At 40.0% G+C, this 26794-nt stretch overlaps 1 protein-coding gene across 3 annotated transcripts in view; it reads left to right on the plus strand.

The window, feature by feature from the left end:
• The first annotated feature begins 7430 nt into the window (after positions 1–7430).
• NUB1 (negative regulator of ubiquitin like proteins 1) overlaps positions 7431–26794 on the plus strand; it is a 48744-nt gene continuing 29380 nt past the window's right edge. Inside the window, exons 1-4 of one of the 3 annotated variants that reach the window (XM_027840922.1) lie at positions 7431–7530; positions 14162–14279; positions 23532–23699; positions 25680–25738. In XM_027840922.1, the coding sequence (XP_027696723.1) occupies positions 14163–14279; positions 23532–23699; positions 25680–25738 (344 nt within the window). In that variant the 5' untranslated portion in view covers positions 7431–7530; position 14162. Of the gene's footprint in view, positions 7531–7668; positions 7774–7870; positions 8065–14161; positions 14280–23531; positions 23700–25679; positions 25739–26794 lie in introns of those variants that run through there. The other 2 variants (XM_027840923.1, XM_027840924.1) reach the window with 2 other exon arrangements.

Raw genomic sequence — 26794 nt, forward strand, 5'->3', positions numbered from 1 at the left:
TTCAGTTTTCAGTTCAGGTAGGGAGACTTGCTATAACTATGTGAAAAGTTAAATAACCATAAAAGTTTTAAGTGAGATTCCAGGCAACTCACTAAGATGGCTAAAAACATTTCTCCACTTTACTCACTGTGTTGTCTTCTCCTTCCCCTACTCCAAAACTTTTCAAATCCTCTTATTGGGTAAGTTAGCAGTGAATGAATTTCATTTCTCCTTATGCCTCTGGCAGTTAATATCTAGACCAAACAAATGGCCTTTAAGTTTCCGTAAGCCTCAAAAAGGCACTTAGTAAAAACCTGAGAGGAGGAGGTGAGAGCTGGCAGTTCTTCTTCTTTGTTACTACTAGTTAGGGCAAAGAGATTTGTGTCCCTTACAATCTCCTTCTAATGAAAACTTACAGTTCCTGTATATATCATCAGGTGCACAAGTATAATCTGCAAATATCCATTAAATATCCATTATTTTTCATATAGTAAGGTAACATGTGCAGTGCCCCAGATACTTAGTTATTTGCAGGTAGGTACGCAGTACCTACTACACAAATTAGAATATCATACAATGCAGCAAACACAGAGATAACATTCAAGCACATAGTAAAAAGAATTATACTATATATATATATATGAACTATATAAGTTGTACATAATATGCAACATCATATTTGAGTTACACAAAATACAGAGGGAAGGCACTAGAATTAAGAGGGTTTGGGAAAGGCTTCCTGTAGATGGCGAAATTTCCCTGGAGGAAAGCCAGGGAAACTAGGGGCTGAAAAGAGGAGAGAGAGTATTCCTGGCATAGAGGACAACCAGAGAAAATGCTCAGTTGGGAGATGGAATGTTTTGTTCTAGATCATCAAGAAGGCCAGTGTCACTGCAAGGAAGAGTATATAGAGGGCTGTAAGATATAAAGATGGGAAAGGTTATGGTGGGGGAACCAGGTTATGAAGGGCTTTGAACACCAAATAGATTTTGTATTGATCTTGGAGGTGATAGGGAGCCACTGAAGTTTACTGAGGATAGGGATGACAGTGTTGGATCTCTGCTTTAGGAAAATCACTTTAGCAGTTAAATGTAGGATGAACTGGAGTAGGGAGAGACTTGTGGCAGGCAGACCCACCAACAGGCTAATAGTCCACGGGTAAGGTGATGAGTGTCTGCACCAGGGTGGTGCCAGTATCGGAGGACAAAAGGGGGCATATGGGAGAGATGTTATAAAGGTGATAGTACCTCCAAGTCTACCCAGGCTCACAACCTAGATGTCGTCAATTCTTTATTCTCTTTCATACTATCCCTCATATCCAAACCGTTGCCAAAGCCTGTAGATTTTAACTTTTTAACATCTTTCACATCTGCCTCTTCTCTTCTCTGACACTGCCCCCACTCTGAGACAGGCCCTTATCCCTCATACTTGGACTACTGCAGTAACCTGCTGGTTGGTCTTCTTGCCTCAAGAATCTCCCCATTCCAAGCCATCCTCCACTCAGCTGTCAAATAACTTTCCTTAAACATAGATCTGACCATGTCAAACCCCAAGCTTCACCCCATTTTCAGTAAACTCCCGTGGCTCCCTGTGCTCCAGGATTAAACATAAAATCTTCTGACATTCAAAGCCCTTCACAATCAAGCCCCTTCCTACATTTGTAGTCTTAAAACTTACTACCCCACCCCATACTCTGTAATCCAATGACACTGGCCTCTTTGCTATTCCTTGTTCACAAGAGATACTTCAGCTCCAAACTCTGGGGATTTCCACTGGCTGTTCCCCACACCTTCTTCCTCCTCTCCATTATGGGACTTTCTTCAAGTCTCAACTAAAACCCAACCTTTTACTAGAAATTTTTCCTGATCCCCCTTAATACTACTGACTTTCCTCTGTTGATTATTTACAATTTAGCTTGTATGTAGCTTGTTTGTACAAAATTGACTGACTGACAACCTCTTGGTGCTCCAGGGCATTCTTTAAGACAAGTTGTAGAGAAGTTTTTGGCTTGCTTTGGTAGGGGGAACTCCTCACTGGGAACTCCCTTTACTGATGAGGTCACAGGTCCAGTTCCTGAAGTTTTCAAAAGTAAAGAGGTGTGGACTTCACTTTTACTTATTCAGCTCCTAAGAATCACTTATAAGAACATTAATTTGGTGATGGTGTGCCAAAAGTATCAGGGGGCTGGGGGAGGGATGTGTGGAAAGACTGTTGGCACACAGACCAGCTAGAAGAGAACTACAATAATCTAGGAGGGCCTGGAGTAGGATAGTAAGAGAGGCTAGAAAAGAAAGGACAAATCAAAGCTATTACAGAGGAAGAATAGAACTTAATGATAGACAGAATACAATGAGAATGTAAACTCAAAATAATGATCAAAGAGAAAGTTCCTCACTTTACAAATAGCTTGTAGTTCAAAGATTTATTTCTAAGTCAGGTATATTTGAAGCAAGAGATTTTTTTTTCTGTAGAAACAATGAGTCTAAAGCTATCCCACAAAATAGAAAATAGTATACTAAAACCAAAGCAAAATCATTGAAAAAACAGGGGCAGCTAAGTGTCGCAGTGGATAAGAGCACTGCCCCCCCCCCAATTCAAGAGGACCTGAGTTCACATTCGACCTCAGACATGTAACACTTACTAGCTGTGTGACCCTGGGCAAGTCACTCAACCCCACTGCTTAGCCAAAAAAAAAAAAAATTTTGAAAAAACAAACAAATCTAGCCCCAAGACACTGAAAAATTCTGATGTTCTTTGAATCACTAAAGCAAATTAAAGTAAGTTTAGTACAGTTTGGCCATTTTATGTGCTATTATATTCTAATTCTTCGAAAATTAGTAGCTCACTCATGTAACTTTCAGTTTATCAGTCCCATTCCTTGACCCTGCCAGATTAAAGAGTTCTCTCAAAGTCTGCACTATCACAGAACTGAGTCCAATCCTGTGTACTGGACCCCCTAAAGTGGTTAGTTTCTCTCTGTCTCTTTGTCCCTACCCAGAAGTTTTACTCTGGATAACTCTTCTAAAGAGAGATTCAGCATGGCTCATATCTTTCCCCATGTGTAGGTTGCCTATTCCTGAGTAGATGTACAATATTGGCATTGTTTACGGGACAATCTCTATTTCACTCAATACAGAAAATGCATAAGATGCAAAGATCTCACAGGTGCCCATGAACAAATAAAAAAGTATAAAACACTCAACAGCCCAGTAGACTCATTAGATTCTGTCCAGAAGCTAGCTACATGGGGAATGCTGAACAAGCACACTCTTCTTAGACCTGAACCCCGAGACACTCGTGGCGATAACAGGACTGGTAAAAGATCTCTGGTGAGAAACACTTTTTAGAAGTGTTTGGGTCAGACAATGAATCTGGAAAGGTAGAGAGAATGGGTTGAGCTTTTCATCCCTTTCTTTACACATCAAATAATATATCCATCAAAGTCCAGCTCAAATCCCAGTTCCCTACATGAAACCTTCCCTGATAGTCTGAGCCTGAACTGAATTTTTCTTTAAAGGATCATAGCACTTATAGTCTCTTGCATTCATTCCCACACTCAACATTTCTTGCTTTCCATTGTAGTTATTTTTTCTTGTTACCCAGACAGTACTAGAGTTTAACAAGACTTATACTGACACCCTTCCCCCATGCTGATCCCCAAGTTATTTTCTTTGAGCCTCAGTTTCTTCATATGTAAAATGGGGGATAGTGGTGGAGGAAAGTTTAAGTAAATAATCGCTTAAATCCCCTTAAAATTCACTATCAACCAATCATAGATTAGAATAAACCTTAAACACTTGTCTCACTCAGATTCCTGGATCTCCCAAGACAGGGCTCCTGAAATGAGTGGGTACCTGCTGCTGTAGGGGCTACCTCCCTAACTGGATTAGAAGATCCACTTCTCTGAGTCTCATACTTCACTTAATGGCACCTTATACATAGTAGGTTCCCAATAAGTATTTGTAAGTAATGCAGAATGGTACCATTATCAGACACAGAAAAGGCATATAGTTCACTTTCATTCAGTTCCATACTCCTATGGTGTGAGAAAGACACTGGAGTTACAAAGCCGAAAATAGATGTGGTTCCTGCCTTCAAGGACTTTAAAATCAAATGAGTGGTGGGTGGGCAGATAGAAGAAAGATCAGTTGATTGGGAAACAGAAGACCTGGGTTCTAATTCCAGCCCTGTTATTAAAACCCTGTGTGATTTTGGTTGTTACTTATGCTCTCTGTAAGATGAATTGGACTAGATAATAATCTCTAAGATCTCTTCAAGTTCAAATTCTGTGATTCTCAAGTTGTTGTTTAGTCATTTTCAGTTGTGTCTGACTCTTGATGACCCCATGTTTCCTTGGCAAAGATACTGAAGTGGTTTGCCATTTCCTTCTCCAGCTCATTTTACAGATGAGTAAACTTAGGCAAACAGGATTAAATGATTTGCCCAGGGTCACCCTGCTAGTAAGTGTCTGAGGCCCCATTTGAACTCTCTTCCTGACTCCAGGCCCAGCACTTAGCTACTGTGCCACCTAGCTGTTCACGACCCTCAGGTACAGATGAGCATAATAAAGGATAGACTATGTTAAATGAAAAAGGAGAGATCCAAACAAGGTGTCATGAGAAGTCAGAGCAGAGAAATCACTTCCTGCTGGGGGAAGGGGAAAGTACTGAGAAAATAGGATGCAGATAAATTTGTCTTGGTATCATAGAAGTCATAGATAAGACTGGGGGAAGCATGATAACAGTAAGGGAAAGGTGATGGATGGGGGGGGGGGGTCTTGAAGGTCATGACCAGAGGGATTTGGTTTGATTCCTACTGCCCTCAAAGCTGAAGGATGCGGCATCAGTCTGGTGAGCTTCTGGTCCATGAAATAGAGAAGAGTGAGAAGGCTCAGAAAAGGCACAGAAAAGGCCTTAATAAGTTAATTGATTGATAAGGCATTAAGCTAAGGGGTCAGCCATTTGGCTTCAAACCATTTCCCCCTATTTATGCCATGTTACACCCCTTTACTCACTATACACTCTAGCTAAACTGGTGTTCATCCCAAGCCTGGAATGCTCACCTCCTCACCTCTGCTTCTCCAAAACTCCTTCATACCTCAGTTTAATGGCCACTTCCTATAAGAAGACTTTCTTAGGCTAACATGAACTGCTGCAAAGGAAAGAGAGCAGAAGTAGAAGAAAGTTGTACACAGTAACAAGAATATTGTTCAGTGAAGAACTAACTATGAATGACTTAACTATTCTCAGCAATATAATGATCCAAGACAATCCCAAAGGACTCATGATGAAGCATGCTATCCATCTCCAGAGAAAGAACTGATATCGTCTGAAGACAGACTGACGCATGTTATTTTTCACTTTCATTCCTTTTTTTTGAGTCTTCTTGTACAAAATGCCTAACACAGAAATGTTTTACATGATTGCACATGTATAAACTATATTGGATTGCTTACCATTTCAGGGAGGTGGGGAGGGGAGGGATAGAATTTGAAACTCAAAACTTTAACAGAAAATGTTAAAAAATTATTTTAACACGTAAACTGGGAAAAAAAATTTTAAATCCTTATTGATTCTTCTAATACTTCTGCCCAAAGTACTTTGTACTTATTTCATATATAGTTTGTACTCATTTGTGTACATATTATTCCTTGCCTTCCCTGCCTGCCCCCCTTCAGTAGGATGTAATCTCCTTGAAGGCAGGAGATTGTTTTGTCACCAAAAAGCATTTAAGCACCTACTTATTAGATACCAGGGCAGCTAGGTATCTAAGTAGATAGAAGACTTATTTTCGTGAGTTCACATCACCCTCTGATACTTACTAGCTGGGTGACCCTGGGCAAGTCACTTCACCCTGTTTGCCTCAATTTCCTCATCTGTAAAATGAGTTGAAGAAGGAAATGGCAAACCACTCCAGTATCTTTGCCAAGAAAACTTGGGGTGATAAACAGTTGGGCATGACAGAAACCACTGAACAGCAAAATACTAGGTACCAAGCATTCTACTAGGCCTAGTACTACATACTACAAAAACAAAAGTGACCTCAGGAAACTTATATTCTACTCGGCATGGTGGTGTGTTTTTCAAATGTTAATACATCAGCATATATACCAGATATATACAAAAGAATTACAAAGTTATTTGTTGGGGGATGGCTGACACTATTAAATAACATGGCAATCGGGAAAGGCCTCCTCCCACTGACGGCACTTAGCTGAGCTTTAAGGGAGCCAAATTCTAAATGGTTCATATTCTTAACACCTGCAGAGGTAGCAAACTCATCTTTTAAGTGCTTGGTGAATTGGAGGTGAAGGAAAAGTGGATCATATCCCACCATTCATTTCCTTTTTCCCACTTTTCTAACCACAAAACCAGAGTGGTCTTTGACCACAGTTTTTAGCCAGGAGACTGTCTTTGCAAATTGCAGGTGGCTCCGCTGGGGGAAGAGAGTCTCCTGGACGTCAAGCATTGCCTTTAAGAAGCCAGAACCCACTTCATAAGGAAAACACTTACTCAAGTAAAACATTTACTGTCTACTATGTGCCAGGCACTATGCTGAGGATGGAGAGGAAAGGGATAAACATTACTGTAGTACCAGCTGTGCCAAGAGCTTTAAAAAAAAGTACAAATATTATCTCACCTGATCCTCATAATAATCTCTAGAGGTAGGGGCTACTATCACCATTTTTCAGAGGAGGAACCTGAGGCAAACGGAGGTTAAGTGACTCACCCAAGGCCACACAGCTTTCATAAGAAGCTGCATTGCAATTGGAACCCAGGGCTTCCTGACTGCAGCCCTGGCGCTCTCTACACTGCGCCACCAGGGGGCTCACAAATGCAAATCCAGGTCCTGCCCTCAAGGAGCTTACACACGGGGGGGGGGGGGAAGGATACACTGTGCAAAAAGCTACGTATGAAGCAGCTTCACATACAGACTCGCCCTCTACAAGGAAAATGGCAGACAATCGACAAAGGGCATGCATTAGCATCAAAAAAGAGGCATCTTGCAGAGGTGAGCTTTGAAGCTGCAACACTTGAACCTAAGCGATAATCCTGGTTTTTGGAGCTCATTTTACAGATGAGGAAACTGAGGCTCGAAGAAGTGACCTGGGGACCATAAAAACTGGTGGCCCATGGGACAAGGAAGAGGGGTGCAGAAAGAAAACCCTCGAGGTCTTCGCTCGCCCACCACCCCACGCTAGGTCCTCGCGCAGTCTGTTAGCTTGTAAGGGTGGGGGGAGAGGCAGCGAGGAGGCGGGGGAAGGGGGTGAAGCGAAGACGCGCGGGCGCGGGGAGTCACGTGACGTCCTCCGCCGACCCGGAGGCTCAGGCCTGGTCTGGGCTCCCCTCCTCCTCTTCCGCTCCCGCCCCCTCCCAGCTGGGCACCAGCACGAGGCTGTGTGCAGAGGGGCGGGATGGGAGGCGGGGGGGGAGGAGAAGGAGGAGGAGGAGGAGGAGGAGCCGGTTTCACCCGGAATGAAAACAAACAGCGACCCGCTTCATCCGGGGACTTTCCGGAACGCTGGCGAGCTCTGATCGTAGCGCTGCTCAGGTGAGTGAGGCTTCTGGGCCGGGCTGAGCTAGGAGGGCTGAGGGGCGGACGCCGGCCCGCCTGCTTCCCTGCCTCCTGCCAGCCCAGCCTCCTTTGGGGTCGGCGTCGGCCGCGCCCCATGGGCACGCCCCAGCCCCCGGGAGCCTCCCGGGACTGCGGGGCGCCCGGGCTTTCTTCGTCCTCCGGGGAGCTGAGGGGCAGTGGATGTGTGAGGGGTCTGGGACCGGCGCTGGGTTTGCAAAGGTAACTCCGGGGGAAGCTGATGGTCCCACGGGAGGCGGGGCGGCGAGGGGAGGGGCGGGGCGGGGCGGTCCGGGTCCTCCTCCCTTCCTCACCTGACCCGGGGGGGCGGGGAGCCCAGGGCTGGGAGAAGGTGCTTCCATCTTCTATTCATCCTGGCTCTTGTCTGCTGAACCAGACCTGGCTCCCTTTCTCCCCCTACCCCTACATCTCCAGGCACTGAGGAGGAGGGTGGTCACTGTGGGGAGCGAGCCCCTTCTTCTTGGTTCCCCAGGCAAGGCTGCCCCGCCCCGGGTAAGGACGAAGTGGGGTGGATGACGCGGGGGTGAATGTGGCCTGGGGTTGAAGCGCACGGTCTCTCGGTGGGACCCCGCTGGGGAGGCGGGAGGCAGGGGTGGGGGGCTGTGTGGCACTACTACCTCGTCGCCGACACGACCTGTAAGACCGGTTGGGTACTTACTTAAACCTTTGTTTATAAGCTCATAGCTCATAATTTAAACCACAGCAACATGAGATTGTAATTAAAATCAAAGAGTTCTAATTAAAAGTACAAAGTGTGTGGTTTAAGGTTTAGTCAACAGTAGGTTCTGTTGGACTTTTGATTGCCTCATTGTTCTGTAGGTGGATAGGTGAATGTTACTTTCCAAAATCCTAACTTTCTGCTGTTAGATTCCCTCCTTTGCCCATTCCTCTCAAAGAATTTGTTACATTTCATAAGAAAAGTAAAAGTATGAACATTCTGGGAGATGTATAGTTAGGAAGTTTGGGAAGGTTGAACTTTTTTGTCAACTTAATGCAAAAGTGAAAATAAAGCTTAAGTATTCTTTATCCCTGGCCCTAAAATGGCACTTCAAAGAAATTTCACTTTCAGTTTTGTATTGTGGAGTGCAGCTTTGTTAGTTTTAATGTAAGACCCATGTATCAAATTTTTCTGTTCCCTCAAAACCCTCCCTCATTACCTATTGCCTTAGTAAGTCTGCTCACTGGTCTCTTAAAATCCCTCATACACATTTAAGCCAAGGGTGATATGCTCCAGAGTTCTGTTTCAGGACCAGAGTAATTTGTTGTTATAATCATAGGGCTAGAATAGCATGGTATGATGGAAAAAACCACAGGATTTAGAGTCAGAGAACCTGTGTCCAAATACTGGCTATGTGGTTCCTACTACCTATGTGCTGTTCAGTTAGTCATTTAACTTCTTTCAGCCTCATTTTCCTCATCTAGTTAGGTAAGATGATTCCAGGTTCCCTTTCAACTCAAAATTCTCTGATCCCAGTAAAGTGGTGCGCAGGTCTGATACCATCATTCTCCCATTCAAAAATCTTCAATATCTCCTTGTTACCTCCTCAGTAAAGTGTAAATTCAGCTTCTTATTCAAAGCCTTCTACAATCTGACTCTAACTCACCTTTTGAAGTGATAAGTGAGATAAACTCTAACTACTTGTCACTTGGTCTTCCTTGCTGACATATCTTTGCTCATGCAGTCTTTTCCACATAGAATGTACTTTCACATTCTTCAAGGCTCTACTAAGTTGAACCTGGTCCAATTGGTAGACAAGACCAAAACACCTTAACTATAATACTGTTAATAATAATATTGTACACTGCCTTTTAGGCATAAGGCTGCCAGGAATAATTTTATTTATTTTAATGCTATTTCATATTCAGGCAGTTTCTAACTTACAGAGAGAGGTCCAAAATGGAATCGTTCCCTATGTTCTCGTACTTCAAGACAGTTTGAGGTACTGATGGGGTTATGGGACTTGGACCCCTAAAAGGAAAAGACCATGTCTTTGAAAGCAACCGAGTCCCTGAATTTTCCCATACGTTTCAGCAGCCCAGATCACTGTGCCCAAGGCAACTGGCCCACCCCAGCCTACCCTGATCACCGCCTAATTAGCTTACTAGACATTCCTTTCACTGTAGCTCTTGGCCCACTCCAAACTATTTACAACTCCTTAATCCCAACCAGATCCTATCCTTTTTCTATATAAGCATCAGTCTCAACCCCAATTAAGTAGAAGGTTCACTGGGAACCTGCCCTCTTTTATTGGCATTACAGTAAACCTTGTCATTTGACTGGAAGAAGGTTTGAGTTTGTGAATTCATTCCAGGTGGATACTGCCCTGTACCCTGACATTTTGGGGTTCCCAGCAACCTCAAACCGTGTCATCAGGTTCCTAGCAGCCCTTTACCGAATCAGTACCATTTATAACAATCTTCAACAAGGAAAAGGTTATAGTATCTTAAATTATAATTTCACGTTAATATTCCAAAACAGTAATCACTACTCAGTTTCTTCCTTGTTGTTGTTGTTCAGTCATGTCTGACTCTTCCTGATCCCCATTTGGAGTTTTCTTGCCAAAGACACTGGAGTGGTTTGCCATTTCCTTCTCCACCTCATTTTACAGATGAGGCAAACAGCTTTAAGTGACTTGCCCAGGGTCACCCACCTAGTAAGTATCTGAGGCTGGGTTGGAACTCTGAACTTCCTGACTTCAGGCAAAGCTCACTATCTACTGCTTCACCCTGGCCACCACTCTTGAGGATTAAAAAGAGTTTTTACCCTGTGATAAGTATGACCTTGAAGGCGAAAGAGGGCGCTGCCATTAAGTTGGTTCCCAAATCTCTAAATGAGGCAGTGATTCTAGTTAGATAAGAGTTAAGTTTGGTTATCATCCTTAATACATTTGTCTTAAGAAAGGCCCATTCTTAGCTTTCTATACATTTTTAGGAAAAAACTCTGGAAAGAGTTCAAGACTAGAGAAATATTTATTTCTTAAATATTTATTATTTATTATTATATATGTTAATATAATATATTAACATATTATTATATAATATATAATTATATTAATATTATTTGTTTATTATTATATTAAATTTATTATTTATTTATTATTATTTATTCTTAAATTTATTCTTAAATATTTATTTCTTAACTATTTTCAGTTGAACACAGTAAGGTCACAAGATAAAGTGCTGTGTGAGGTGGGGAGGGAAGAGAAGGAAAATTGTTTGCAATGAGGGAGATCAGAGAACATCCTACAAGAGGAAGCGTTTGACTTGGGCTTTAAAGGATAGATGGGAATTCACAGGTAAAAGAAGGGAGGGCATTCTGGGCAAACAGCTTGAGTGGAAGCATGAGAATTCAGTGTAGGGGGCTTAAATGGTTATCTAATTTGCTGAGAGTGTAGAGCAGGTTCTCCACCCCTAGTGTAGAGTATAGATGGAGGCAGGGTAATATGAGAAAAAGCTGGGATGATACCAAGTTGTTGTGGAAAGCCTTGAATGCTCAGCAAAGAAGAATGACCTTTACTTGATAATTAATAAGGAACTATTAAAAATTTTTGAAACAAAGCAAGATGTAACCAGATCTATGTGTTATAAAGATTATTCTGTCAGCAGCATAAAGGAGAGAGATTGGAGATTAGGAAGACCCCTAAGGAGATGGTTTAGACATCTAGTAATAAGCCCTGAACTACGTACAGTGGACTTGGTAAATGATTGATTGGATATGAGGAATGAGGGAGGGGGAAGAATCAAAGCTAGCAAGATTGCCAAAATGGGAGACTGAATTAGTGGTGGTGTCACAGGCAGAAATAATGAAATCAGAAAAAGGAACAAGTTTGGGGAAAAGGTTAAGTTCCGTTTTGGACATGTTGAGTTTGAGGTATTTGAAGAATACCCAGGTGGAGATGCCCTATAGGCAGCCAGTGATCTAAATTCAAACCTCAAAACAGAGGTCAGGACTAGTAACAGGTTTTGAATTCACCTGCATAAAGGAAGTATTTTGAAGCCATGGAGTGAATTATGTTGCTGAGGGAGAGAAGAGAACCAAACCCTGAAACTTGTAGAATATACTAGAAGGTGTTGGGAATAGGGCAGAGAGAACAACCTGAAGGAGCTGTGACTCTGCAACCAGTGGAAGAGAGAGAATGTACAAGGGGAGGGGGTTGTCAACGTTGTCAGAGAGGATGATAACTGAAAGAAATGTCACTGGATTTGGTGATTAGAGAGCCATTGGTGACCTTAAAACAGTTTTGGTAGAGTGGTGGAGCTGGAAGCCCAGATACCAGGGAAGATGTGGGTAATGAGGAAGCGGAGACATGAGGTGTAGACAATTTTTTTTACTTTCATTAAGTGAAGGGGAGGAAAGAGATGGGATTGTAATTGGATTGCCTAACAAGGTCAGATGAAGGCTTTCATAGAATTAGAGAAACATGTATATATTGATTTACAGGGGTGGGAAACCTGCAGCCTTGAGGCCACATGTAGCCCTCTAGGTCCTCAAGTGCAGCCCTTTGATGAATCCAAACTTCACATAACAAGTCCCCTTAAAAAAGGATTTGTTTTGTAAAACTTGGACTTGGTCAAAAGGCTGCACCCAAGGACCGAGGAGGCCATATGTGGCCTCGAGGCCACAGGTTCCCTACCCCAATTTAGTATCAGAGGATCTATCGAGGTATTTGGTAAAAACTTATAGAAAATGTACTTTTAAGTAAATGTGTCTCATTGGTAATGTTCCATCTGTACCAGAGGATGGCAACCTTCTGGATAGAGTTAGTTTTGGATGAGTTGGTTTGATTTAATACTCTGGGTAATATTGTTGAAGTTATAGCTACTAGACCAGGGAGTATTCTTCTCTTTCAACCCAGACTGTACTGTCACTGATAAAATGTGTAAATTCTTTAACTGCAACCTAGGTGGACAAGCTGGAAACTTGTGAGGAAGAAGGGTGAGTAATAATAGGAGAATGAAGCAGAGAAGACAGTTTTAAAATACTTTGAGGAGGTCTTTTTAGTAGTTAAAATTTATTTTTTGATAGGCAAAAATTTGCACCAGACTAATATCTGCTTGCGAAATACTCATTTAGTCTCTGAAGGCTTAAAACAAGGAACAGTTGAAGAACTGTGAGCAGTGGTTAACTGGGGTTTTTTAAGTTAGTTGAAAAAGGTGATAATGATCTAAATAAAGCTATTTCGAATTTGAGAAGTGGCTTATTAATCATTTAGAACTTACTGAGCATGTCTTTCAGATATGTTCCCCCTCCTTAGTTCCCTATTTTAACTTTCTCTTTTTCCTCGCTCTTTCCATTCTCTTTTTAGCCATTCTCTATCCTTTTCTCTTTCTTCCACATCTTTTCATACTTGTGACTTGTGGCCACCACTTCCCTGGCCACCACTCCTCTATATGTGTTGCTCTCTGTATTATAAAGTAAGGTCTTTGAGGGCATGAACTGTCTTGCTTTTGTTTTTGTATCCTCGTTGTTTAGAATGGTGCCTTGAATGTAGTCAGGGCTTAATAATTGCCTTTTCATTCTTTGAATTTCCTTTACCTCAACTAAACTAATATGTAATTTAAACCTAATTTTAGATAGAAAAAAAGTTTCCTACCCCAGTGGTATAACCTTAATCCTCACTTCACTTTTTGAATGCTTTCTGTACCTTAGTTAGACTTGTCTTGATTATGCACAAGCTAATAACTTGTCCATACATCCTTACATTTTCTCTACACATTGTATATCTGCCACAGCTCCTCATTTGATCATGTAGTGAAAATGAGAAAAAAGAGCCTGAGTGGTACACTGATATCCCCAGGATATTAATAGGTTGAAAGAAAGCTCTTTAGAGTGTTGGGTGGGGTCTTTGGAATGACATGGATTAAAAAACACATATGTGGAGAGGTTTGGGAATCTTCACTGGTGTTAGCAGTTAACCACACAGATAAAAGAACAGATTGACCAAAACACCAAGATTATGTCTTATTAAGCTTCTAATTGACCTTTGGTAGGGCCTGGTACTTTGATAGAGCTCTGTACTCAGTCATTGTTATCAGCATTTTTACCTTTCTTCTACAGCTTCACCCCCATCAGCAAAATATTCAGTCTTCTTTGTCTTTGATACAAAGATTAATCAAAAACATACTGCTTTACTTTGTGAATCGGTAAGCATGCTGACAGAACAGAATAGCAACAAATAATTGAGTAATGAAGTATATATGAAATGGCACCTTACATAGAAAATAATTTTTGGTTTTTAAAAAAATTCAGTTCTGTTTTAAGAAAGGAGTCTAAAATGTTTTGTTTTTTTTAAGACAATTTATCTCTTTTTCTGCTATAATTATAAAGTCTAATGATGGATTAAAGAAGAATTTAGAGGGTGGGCAAGGGAGTCTAAAGAAGACAAAATTCAGACCTACAGATCTTACCACGTGTTAGCATCTCTAATAAAAAGGTTCGTAAAGGAAAGAAACTGAAATGATAACACCTCCCTAGTTTATATTAACTGGGGATGGGTAACTGATTATTCTAGTCCAAAAAGACACCACCACCATACTGTGTAAGTTCTAGTTACACTCTAAAATATTCCTTTATATCTGTTTTTTAAAGGATGGCACAAAAGAAATATCTACAAGCAAAACTGACCCACTTCTTAAGGGAAGACAAAATTCAACTTTGGAAACCTCCATATACAACCGAGAACAAAGAAGCTGGTTTGGTGTTGAAGGTATTAACTTTTCTTATAAAACATCAAAACTGGTCAGTAATTCATATCTGATGTCTAGTGAAGTGACTATTGAAGATACCAAAGTGTCAGAATCATAACTATGTAAAATGCAGAATCTCTGTTAGAGTTTTGCTGATAAACAAGTGGCAAGTTAATGCCATCATTTCTCCCACCAAGCATTCTTGTCTTTATGAATCTTTTCAGTAAGGGCCCATCCATAATGACAATGAAATCTTTTATTTCTTTGTGGTTTTTTTATGATTAATTATAATAGTATTAAAATTAAGATTTCCCCCCCAATTTATTAAAGAACTAAAATTGAAAGAAATGTAGATATTAACATTGATATCATCGCTCAGTAGTAGAGTACCAATTAGTTACTGTTGAATTATTTAAACTGATGTTTCTTAGCTGCTTCTACTGTCACACATTGTAAAAATGGATTTAATTTTTTGTACACTAGTCTTCAAATAGCCTACTTATTTTTCTCATTTGGTGCATATAGAATGTTAAAAGAGTTTTTTGTCATTCAGTTGTTTCAGTCATGTCTGATTCTTCATGACCCCATTTGGGGTTTTCTTGGAAAATATCCTGGAATGGTTTGCCATTTCCTTCTCCACCTCATTTTATAGGTGAGGAACTGAGACATACAGGGTTAAGTGACTTGCCCAGGTTCACACAGTTAGTAAGTGTCTGAGGCCAAATTTGAACTCTGGAAGATGAATCTGTCTGACTCCAGGTATGTAACTCTATCTGAGGCCTACATACTGGATAGATTCTTTAAGGAAGATTTTTGGGAGGACATGGATGAATGAGATTCATAAAGGAATGCATTGGTGGGAATGCATGATCTGTGTTATTTGAGCAAATTCCCATTTCTATAAGATCATGTGTCCACTGTGAGGGAAAATACTTAAAAAAGGGGTTGACTGTAACTGCTGCATTGATATTCATGCAGTGACATCAAGAAGGAGAATGTGGTTAACGGTACTGAATGAGAAGGTACGGATGGTTTGTCATCTGCACTGAGGGAATACCCAAATGAATGAGATTCAAAAATCTGTGGAATTGTTCTAAATATTGTAATATTTCATTTACTTAACTTTTTTCCCAGAATAAGTTGTTCCATATAGATAACTGAAACTTACCTTGTTCAACAGAGGAACTTAATGTTAAACATTTTTAATGGAATCTCTGCAAAATATACTACACATTTCCTATTATCTTAAAGTCTTCCTGGCATGATTTAACCATCACTTTATGACCAAGCCATCATTATGAATACTAATTTTACACTCTACTGTAATGCAATGAAGACTCCAGGGCCATTCAGGTATATCAGGCTATAGGACTAGACTGCTATGCTTTCTGTTGTTTTCCTGCTTTCTTTAGTCAGCTGTGACTTCTTGGTATTATCTTTTTCTTTAGAGATCCCACCCTCCCTTCAGATTTGTGGCATCTAAATCTTTGTAGGAATCCACCCATGTTAGAATTGTATTTAAAATAAGAGTTAGTAGATTTAAGAGTGATGACTTCAGAGAATTTCTTACGAATAAAATATGTGAAATCTTTCTGCTCCAAGGCCTTTTTTTGTTTACTTGTCTGTGTTCCAAATAGTTGAGATCTATGGCTAAATGACTTCCGGATTAGTTGTTATACTGGAACTGAAGACAACTTTTTGGCCACCAGAGAATATTTCTCAGTACTGTATTCCTGAACACCCAAGAATGATCCTTTGGAATAAGATTACCTTGAGTAGCTCTCTGTTGAGGACTAGAATTTGAGATTTACTTTTGCATATATAAATATCTCTGAGGCTTCTAACATAGCAAGAATTGGCATCTATCACAAATATGTATTTTAGAAAATTCCATTTTATTAAGTTAATATTAGGATGAATTTTACTTTAGAAAAGCTCTGACGGGGAAGAGCCAAGCTGGCAGAGAACAGGCAGGGACTTGCCTGAGCTCTCCTAAATTCTATAGACAACTTTAAATACACCTCAAAACAAATTCTGGAGTGGCAGACTCCAGACTTCACCTGTAAAAGAACTGGGTGAAACAATTTTCCAGCCCAAGACAACTTAGAAGGTTGACAGGAAAGGTTTGTCACACTGAGGTGAGAGTGAAGTGCAGGTGGTGCCCCAACAAAACCAGAGGAGGGCTTTGGAAATGGGTAGTAGGTGGGAGATGACTGAATCAGCAGTGGCAATGACTGTTTCTGGAGCTCCCAGCACACAGACAGTAAGGGGGTCAGACAGCTAGTCAGAAGGAGATTACAGGGGTCCCTTTACTGACACTGGGTGCAGGACTCTGTGACATTGCCCATACTAAGATTCAGGTCATAGTCCTGGGTTGTAGTCCTAGGGTGAGGAGGAGCACTAGCACACCAGAGCTTGCAGCCACAGGGGAGTGGAGACTCTGGTCACAGTTCCACAGCAAAAGAGAGTGCTTGTGGTCACTTAGAGACCATAGCATAGGCTAAGAGAGAGTAAACACACCTCTCCTTAGACCATGCCACCTTAGAAGAACTGAAAGCTGACACACCCTCACAAGTAGCTGCACAAAAAACCTGAAGCTTGGGACAGTGCCTCCTTCATCCTGGGAGTAGAGTCCAACTTTAGTATAAAGTTAAAAGTCAAGAAATAGGCTGAGAAAGTGAGCAAGCAAAGAAGAAGGATCCTGACCATAGAAAGTTACTGTGATGACAGGGAAGATCAAAACACAGACTCGGAAGATAGCAGAGCCTTAAAGAAAAAATGTGAATTGGTCTGAGGCACAAAAAGAATTCCCAGAAGAGCTCAAAAAGGATTTTAAAAAAATCGAATGAAGTAGAGGAAAAATTGGGGAGAAATGACAGTGATGCAAGAAAATCATGAAAAAAGAGTCAATAGCCTGGTAAAGGAGGCACAGATATAACTCCTTAAAAAGCAGAATAGGTCAAATGGTAAAAGAGGTACAAAAATCCATTGAAGAGAAGAATGCCTGAAAAAGTAGAATTGGCCAAATGGAGAAAAATATACACAAATTCACTGAAGAGAAGAACTCCTTAAAAAGCAGAATTCATGGGGCAGCTAGGTGGCACAGTGGATAGAGCACTGGCCCTGAAGTTAAGAGGACCTGAGTTCAAATCTGACCTCAGACCAAACACTTGACACTTCCTAGCTGTGTGACCCTGGGCAAGTCACTTAACCCCAATTGCCTAAAAAAAATAAAAATAAAAAAACTAAAAAACCAGAATTTGCAAAATGGAAAAGAAGGTACAAAAGCTCACTGAAGAAAATAATTTCTTAAAAATTAGAAGTGGGCAAGCGGAAGCTAATGACTCCATGAGACATCAAGAAGCAATAAAACAATTAAAAGAATGGAAAAATGGAAGAAAAAATGAATTATGTCATTGGAAAAACACTGACCTGAAAAATAGATCAAGCAGAGATAATTTAAAAATTATTTGACCATATTATATGATCATATCAAAATTATTTGATCATATTATATGATCAAAAAAAAAGAGCCCAGATGTCATCTTTCAAGAAATTATTAAGGAAAACTCTCCTGATATTCTAGAACCAGAGGGTAAAATAGAGATTGAAAGAATACACTGATCACCTCCTGAAAGAGATCCTCAAATGAAAACACCCAGGAATATTATAGCAAAATTCCAGAACTCCTAGGCCAAGGAGAAAATGTTACAAGTAGACAGAAAGGAATAGTTCACATCTCATGGAGCCACAGTTAGGATAAGACAAGATTTAACAGCTAGTACATTAAAGGATCAGAGGGCTTAGAATATGAGCTTCTGGAGGGCAAAGGAACTAGGATTACAACCAAGAATTACCTACCTAGCAAAACCAAGTATAGTCCTTTGGGGAAAAAATGCTATTCAATGAAATAGGACTTTCAAGCATTCCTGATGAAAAGACTGGAGCTGAATAGAAAATCTCACTTTTTTTTTTCTCTCATTTTTATTTTTATTTTTTTTTTTACATTTTTTTTAAACGTGTTTTTAAAACTTGGGGTTCCAAATTTTCTCCCTTCCTCCCTCCCCACCCACCCTCATTGAGAAGGCAAGCAACTCAATATAGGCTATACATGTGCAGTTATGCGAAACACTTCCATAGTAGACATGCTGTGAAAAACTAACTCTATTTCCCTTAATCCTATCCCACCCCCCATTTATTCTATTCTTTCTTTTGACCCTGTCCCTCCTCAGAAGTATTTGCTTCTGATTACCCCCTTTCCCAATCTGCCCTCCTCTCTATCATCCCCCTACTCTCTTGTCCCCTTCCCCCCCCATTTTCCTGTAGGGTAAGACAGATTTTCATACCCAATTGAGTGTGTATGTTATTCCCTCCTTAAGTCAAATCCTATGAGAATAAGCTTCACTCATTTCCTCTCACCTTCCCCCGGTTCCCCTCCACTGTAAGAGCCTTTTCTTTTCTGTTTTTTTGTGAGATAATTTACCCTGTTCTACCTTTCCCTTTCTCCTAGTATAATCCTCTTTCACCCCTTAATTTTATTCTCCAGATATGACCCCTTCATCTTCAACTCACCCTGTGCCCTCTGTCTATCTATCTATCCATCTATCTATCTATATATATATACACATATACATATAATTTTTTCCATCCAACTACCCTAATACTGACAAAGGTCTTATGAGTTACAAATATCATCTTTCCATGCAGGAATGTAAACAGTTCAATCTTAATAAGTCTCTTATGATTTCTCTTTCCTGTTTACCTCTTCATGTTCCACTCGAGTCTTGTATTGGAAAGTCAGATTTTCTATTCAGCTCTGGTCTTTTCATCAAGAATGCTTGAAAGTCCTCTATTTCACTGAAAGACCATTTTTTCCTCTGAAGAATTATACTCAGTTTTGTTGGGTAGGTGATTCTTGGTTGTAATCCTATCTCCTTTGCCCTTCGGAATATTATATTCCATGCCCTGCGGTCCCTTAATGTAGAAGCAGCTAAATCTTGTGTTATCCTGATTGTGTTTCCACAATACTTGAATTGTTTCTTAAATATTTTCTCCTTGACCTGGGAACTCTGGAATTTGGCTACAATATTCCTAGGAGTTTTCCTTTGGGCATCTCTTTTAGGAGGAGATCAGTGGATTCTTTCAATTTCTATTTTGCCCTCTGGTTCTAAAATATCAGGACAGTTTTCCTTGATCATTTCTTGAAAGATGATGTCTAGGCTCTTTTTTTGATCATGGCTTTCAGATAGTCCAATAATTTTTAAATTCTCTCTCTTGGATCTATTTTCCAGGTCAGTTGTTTTTCCAACGAGATATTTCACATTGTTTTCTAATTTTTCATTCTTTTGGATTTGTTTTACAGTGTCTTGATTTCTCATAAAGTCACTAGCTTCCATTTGCTCTATTCTAATTTTTAAGGAAGTATTTTCTTCAGTAGTCTTTTGGACTTCCTTTTCCATTTGTTCAATTCTGCTCTTTAGGGCATTCTTTTCTTTTTCTTTTTTTTTTCTGGTATTTTTTCAGTGAGGCAGTCAGGGTTAAGTGACTTGCCCAAGGTCACACAGCTAGTATGTGTCAAGTGTTTGGTCTGAGGCCGGATTTGAACACAGGTCCCCCTGACTTCAGGGCCAGTGCTCTATCAACTGCACCACCTAGCTGCCCCTAGGGCATTCTTTTCTTCATTGGCTTTTTGGACCTCTTTTGCCTTTTAGGTTAGGCTATTTTTTAAGGTGTTATTTTCTTCAGTATTTTTTTGGGTCTCCTTTAGCAAGCTGTTAACTTGCTTTTCATGATTTTCTTGCATCACTCTCATTTCTTTTCCCAGTAAGTAAGTAAGTTTCCTCTACTTCTCTTACTTGCTTCTCAAAATCCCTTTTGAGCTCTTCCAAGGCCTGGGACTGATTCATATTTTTCTTGAAAGTTTTGGATGTAGGAGCTTTGACTTTGTTTTCTTCTTCTGGTTGTATGTTTTGATCTTCTTTGTCACCAAAGTAAGATGATATAGTCTGACTCTTTTTGCACTGCTTGCCCATGATTCCAACCAATTACTTGAGTTTTAAACTCTTTGTTAAGATAAGAGTCTGTTTCCAATGTGGAGAATGTACTGTCCCAAGCTTCGGGGGTTTGTACTGCTGTTTTCAGAGATACTTCTAGGGACCTGAAAAGTGTCAGTTCTTCCAAGGTGCTATGATAAGGGGTAAGGTGTTTCCTCTCCACCGCCACAAGAAGTTCCACCGCGTCAACACTCTTCCTCGCTCCAGGACCGCCCCTCAGAACTGTGACCCAGATCCAAGCACGGGCAAAGCAAGAGATTCCTGCCTCAGCCCTGGCAAAGAGATCCTTGCAATCCCCTCTCTGATCAGCCACTCGATTCCCCCTCAGTCTGTGGGCCGGAAGCTCAGAAGGCAGCCGCTGCCCTCGGGGCGGCTGAGATCTAGCTGCTTCTCTCACTGCAGTCACAGACTTTTCCCACTGACCTTCTAAGTTGTCTTTGGCATTCCTGGGTTGAGAAGTCTGGAAACTGCCACAGCTGCCTCTGATTCAGTCCTCTGGCGCCTGCTCCAGGGTCGCTGCTGCCTGCACGCCCACGCCAAACTGTGCTCCTCTCCCTGCCCAGCGCGATATACCTTTATGATCAACCGTCCAGGTTGTCTTGGGCTGGACATTTGTTTTACTCTGTGTTTTTGTGGGTTCTGCTGCTTTAGAATTTGTTTAGAGCCATTTTTTGTAGGTATTTGGAGGGGTCTGGGGGAGAGCTCTAGCAAGTCACTGCTTTCCCTCTGCCATCTTGGTTCTGCCCCGCTAGCTCTCAAAAATTTCACTTTCAAATACAAGACTTAAGAGAAGCATTGAAAAGGTAAACTGGAAAGAAATCCTAAGAGTTCCAATAAGATTAAAATGTTTACTTTCTTTTTTTTTGGTGAGGCAATTGGGGTTAAGTGACTTGCCACGTTCACACATCTAGTAAGTGTTATTTGTCTGAGGCTGGATTTGAACTTGAGTCCTCCTGATTCCAGGGCCAGTGCTCTATCCATTGTACCACCTTGCTGCCCCAAATGTTTACATTCTTACATGGGAAGATACTTGTAACTCCTAAGAACTTCCTCATTAGAGCAGTTAGAAGGAATATACATAGAGGGCATGAGTGCAAATTGAATATGAGAGAATGATTATCTCAAAGATAAGATGAAGAGGTGAAAAAGAGGAATGCAGTGGGAAAAGGGGAAGAGGACAGGTAGAATGGGGTAAATCATCTCACATAAAAGAGGCTTGAAGGAGCTTTTACAGTGGAGGGGAACATGGGGGAGGGGAGGAGCAGGTGAACGTTACTGTCATTGGAATTGGCTCAGAGAGGGAATAACACACACACTCAGTTGTGTACAGACGTTTGTCTCACCCTGCAGGAGAGTATGAGAGCCAGGGGATGAGGGAGGGGCAGTAGGTCGGCAAGAAGGGAGGGCCAATTGGGGGATGCGGTAGAAGCAGGATATTTTTGAGGATGGACAGGGTGAAGGGGAGAGAGAGAGAGTAGGATAAATAGCAAAATGGGATAGAGGGAAATACAGTTAGTAATCCTAACTGAAAAAATTTTTACAGCCAGCTTTCTCTGATAAAGACCTCATTTCTCAAATATGAGAACTGAGTCAAATTTACACAAATAAGGGCCATTCCCACGTGATAAATCGTCGATGCATGTGAACAGGCAGTTTTCAGAAAAAGTAATTAAAACTGTCGTCATATGAAAAAATGCTCTAAATCATTGATTAGAGAAATGCAAATTAAAACAATTCTGTGATATCACCCCACTCCTGTCAGATTGGCTAATATGACAGAAAGGGAAAATGACAAATGTTGGAGGAGATGTGGGAAAATTGAGACACTAGTGCACTGTTGTTATGGATCTATGAACTGATTCAACCATTCTGGTGAACAATTTGGAACTATACTTAAAGGGCTATAAAACTTTCATACCCTTTGACCCAGCAATACTACTACTAGGTCTTTATCCCAAAGGGATCAAAAACAAAAAGGAGGACTATATGTACAAAAATATTTATAGTAGCTCTTTTTGTGGTGGCAGAGAATTGGAAATCGAGAGGATCCCCATCAATGAGGGAATGGCTGACCAAATTGTGGTGTATGATTGTGATGAAGTACCATTGTGCAACAAGAAATGACAGACAGAGTGCTCTCAGAAAAACCTGGAAAGACTTACATGAACTGATGCAAAATGAAATGAGCAGAACCAGTAGAACACCGTACACAGTAACAGCAATATTGTAGGATGATCAGCTGTGAATGACTTAACAGTTCTCAGCAGTATAATGATCCAAGACAGTTCAGAAGGACTTAGGATAAAAAATGCTATCCATCTCCAGAGAAAGAACTGATGGAGTCTGAATGAAGATTTAAGCATACTTTTTTTTTTACTTTATTTTTCTTGTGTGGTTTTTTGGTCTGTGTTTTCTTCCACAACATGTCTAATATGGAAATATGTTTTGCATGACTGCACATAATATAACCTATATCAAATTGCTTGCCTTCTTAGGGAGGGGGGGGGGAGAGAGAGAGAATTTGAAACTCAAAATTTTAAGAAGTGAATGTTGAAAATTGTACATGTAATCAAGGAAAAATAAAACATAAAAAAATTAAAATTATAGGATTATAGAACTTTGAAATTTTCTAGTCTGTCTTCTAAGCTGGCTTCACCAAAACCTAAAACATGGTCATTTTTCTCTCCCAGTTCTAAAGTTCTCCTTGGGTAATTATTTTGCCATTCATTCTATCATCTTAGAACTATTGTGATGAGAAAGTTGTTCCCTACGTATAATCTGAATTGTTCCTACTTTACTGTAATTTAAATCCATCTTCTCTTGTTTTCTCCTTAGTGGAGATGGAGAACACTTGGTCACCATCTTTCTTAAAATAATCCTTCATATTACTGACGACAGTTAAGTCACTTCTTAGCTTTCTTTTCTGAATGATCTCAGTTGTTTTGGCTTTTCCTTGTAGGCCATAGCTCTTTAGTTGTTTTTGTTTTATTCCTGAATCCTCCTTAAATTTTTTATATATCTCAAAATATGGCTCCCATACAGGCTCTTACACGAGGAGTGACTACTACTCAACACAGTTGATTATTTCACAGTTCCTGCATGCTTTGTTTCTCTTAGTACTAGCTTCTTGGTTTGTTTGGGGTTTTTTTTTCTCTGTTGCATTATTCATTTAAAATTTAGCAGCTTTGCATTGAGCTCTGTTTTGTAAATTTTTGACAGGAACTTGCAAAGAAATATTCAGACAAGCTAGAATGCTGTGAAAATGAAATAGAAAAAATTATTGAAGAAATACGGTGTAAAGCAATTGAACGTGGAACAGGAAATGAAAACTTTAAAACCACAGGTGTTGCTACAATTGAATTATTCTTGCCTCCAAGACTAAGAAGAGTAAGTAATTATCTTTACTAATATAGATGCTCATTATTTGTTCAGTGCTCAAGCTAATTGTGATTTTAAAATTATAGTGTTATAGTATTTAAATTTAAAGTATTTCAAATTTTGGGAAAGCAATTTCCCATTTTTATTTTTTTAAAAGATATCTTAAGAGGACTTAATTTTAATGGTCACTTAAATGTGAGTAATAGTATAAAAGCATGTATAATATAGATTTTAACGTGATACAGTGACATCCTAAACAAATGAGACAGGTTTCCTTTTGTTTTCCTATCAAATATGATAGAATTAGCCACAATGTCTCAAGGATAAGAAGATAACTGAAAAGTCATGATGTGATCTGTATGCCATTGATAGCCTATATGACAAATCTCTGATTTACCAGCATATTGTATGCCAAATGTTTCTAAATCAGTTGTTTGAAATTTGAAATATGTTTTCTTGTAGAAATAGTGTTACAAGTGGTGGTTAAGTTCTCATGTTAGGCCACCAAAAAAAGAACTTTTTTTTTTTGGTGAGGCAGTTGGGGTTAAATGACTTGCTCAGAGTCACACAGCTAGTGAGTATTATGTGTCTGAAGTCGGATTTGAATTTGGGTCCTCCTGACTCTGGGGTGGTGCTCTATCCACTACTGCACCACCTGCCTGCCCCTAAAAAAAAAGAACTTCTTAACCCATACTATTTCTTAAATACTCTACCTTAGAAAATTGACACTGTTGCAAATATATAGCTACTGAAAAAATAGAGAGGAGAGAAGGGGTTAAGAATGCAAAGAAGGAATTCCAAGATAGCCAGACAGAGGGACAGGGGAATGTAGTTAGGGTCAGAGGACCTGGGTTCAGATTCTGTCTCTGACATGTACTAGCCCTGAGCAAGTCACTTAGCCACTCTGGTCCCCAGTTTTCTCATCTGTAAAATGAGAGAGTTGAACTAGATCACTTGTCAATCTGATTTCTGTGTTTAAAGAAAAAGCAGTGATAGAAAGGGTAGGTGCTTCCCTTCAGGGATTTTAGGACCTCTGCCGCTTAGGGTATGGCTCTCCACGTGGGTGAGATTCATCTTCTCCCCAAAAGGGAGTTTGGAGGGAGTATGAATAGATGTGCTCTCTCTTCATGGTAACAGATAAAGGAATGCTACTCCTTCATTCCAGTACCTGACTGGGGGACATTGTCTCGCATCTTGCTACTGCCAGTTTTCCCCCATTATCTAGTCTGAAGGGAATGTAATGGAAACAGCAACTTCTATATTCCCTACCATAGCTACCCAATACATAGAAACTCTAAAGAGAAAGTTCTAAGGGAAGCCCACACCCTGCATGGACCAGATATCTACAGATAAAAGCAGTTTACAGGTATTCCCACCACTTATAATGTAGTTTTGGTAAAACCAGTATTTATAAAAGCTTCTAGTACACGTTAAAGAGCTTAGTGGGAAAACCAGAGCATTTGTTCTGTGCATGTTTATTATTTCAGTTCATAAATATGTAGGGTTTTTTTAAGTAATGAAAAATTGAAAATCCATGAAGATATGTTTCCATTCATCAGTTTCTGATACTTGTCATAGACATTTTACTATTCTGGTCTTGGACAGGTACCAGAATGGTGGATTGTAATATTTTCTTAATCTCCTTCCTCTTGGTTATTTTATTGGTTAGCTTCCCTAAATCATGTCTTGGTACCAGAGTATAAACTAAAGCATCAGTTACGTATGTTGTGATTTCTGTAACATTTTTGCACTTTTCAGTTAGCTGTCTGGCTGAAATCTTTTGGGCTCTAGTTCTGACACTGCAGTAGAATTGTGTTCTAGACCCTTTCTCGTAAGTCTGTATAGCTATCATTTTAGTCCATATCCAGTGCCACAAATGTCATAATATTTGATATAAGGCCTTCTTAACAGAAAAGAATAATAGAACAGAAAAATATAAAATTAAGTACAGGGGAATCGCAATTGTAATTTTTAAAAATTTTATATTAGGATAAGAAAACCTTCTTGGAAACCAAACTGCACATCACCGGCAAAGAACTGAGATCACAGTAAGTTCAGAAAGTCTTTCTCCACTTTTCCTAAGTCTTAGTACATTTTTATAGTTTATAGACTGGATTGGATTATATGCTGTTTCCTGTATGATATCAATTACCCATCTTGGACTATCCATTTGCAATATGAAAAAAATGGTGTCTGTTCAGCGAGAAGAGCCTTGGGATTCCAGTCCTAACTATGCCACTGGCAGAACCTTTGTGATCTTCAGCAAGTCATTTAACTTCTGAGTCTTATTTTTCTCATTTTTAAGGGTCTTTTCACAAGATCCTAACTTAAGGGAATGTTGAAATTTAATTGTTTATTTTATTTATTTGTATTTTTTGAGTGTTAAATGCTTTAAGCAATAGGTGATTTTTTTTTAATAGTGAGGCAGGGTTGTTTTTGTTTTTTTGTTATTGTTATTTTAACCATATGTGTAATTGTGTAAGTAGCTCCAGGTGAAGAATTTGTACCATTCAAATCAGGACCAGCTGTACCATTTATAGTCTTGGAGAACTACCTGGGATACTGAGAACCAAGTGATTTGCCTAGAGTCATAAGTAGGACTTGAACCCAGGTCTTCTTGACACTAGAGGACAGCCCTCTATATCTCCAGCCATTACTCCCCTCTGCCTCAGGCAGTCATTCTTTTTTTTTTGTTTGTTTGTTTTTGTTTTTGGTGAGGCAATTGGGGTTAAGTGCCTAGGGTCACACTGCTGGTTCAAGTGTCTGAGGCCAAATTGATCTCAGGTCGTCCTGACTCCAGGACTGCTGCTCTATCCACTGCACCACCTAGCTACCTCTCAGGCAGTGATTTTTAAACATTTTTCCTGTTTATCCCCCCATTGTCTGCAGTTGTTTAGCCTACATTTAGGGTTAGGATCCAGAAAAGAACAGTAGAAAGTTGCATTGAGTTAGCTCTGTTATAGCCTGGTTCCTCCATGAAAACTAAAAAAGGCACAGGAGTAACTTCCATACTGATAAGTTAACTTCTTCCTGTTTAAATCCTTTACTGTGAGTTTTGGACCAAAGTCTACTAGAAATCATTTTTATTAATTTACACTATTCTA

Source organism: Vombatus ursinus, unplaced genomic scaffold, assembly GCF_900497805.2.
Source record: "Vombatus ursinus unplaced genomic scaffold, bare-nosed wombat genome assembly UNPS02014852.1, whole genome shotgun sequence".
Lineage (NCBI taxonomy): Eukaryota > Metazoa > Chordata > Mammalia > Diprotodontia > Vombatidae > Vombatus > Vombatus ursinus.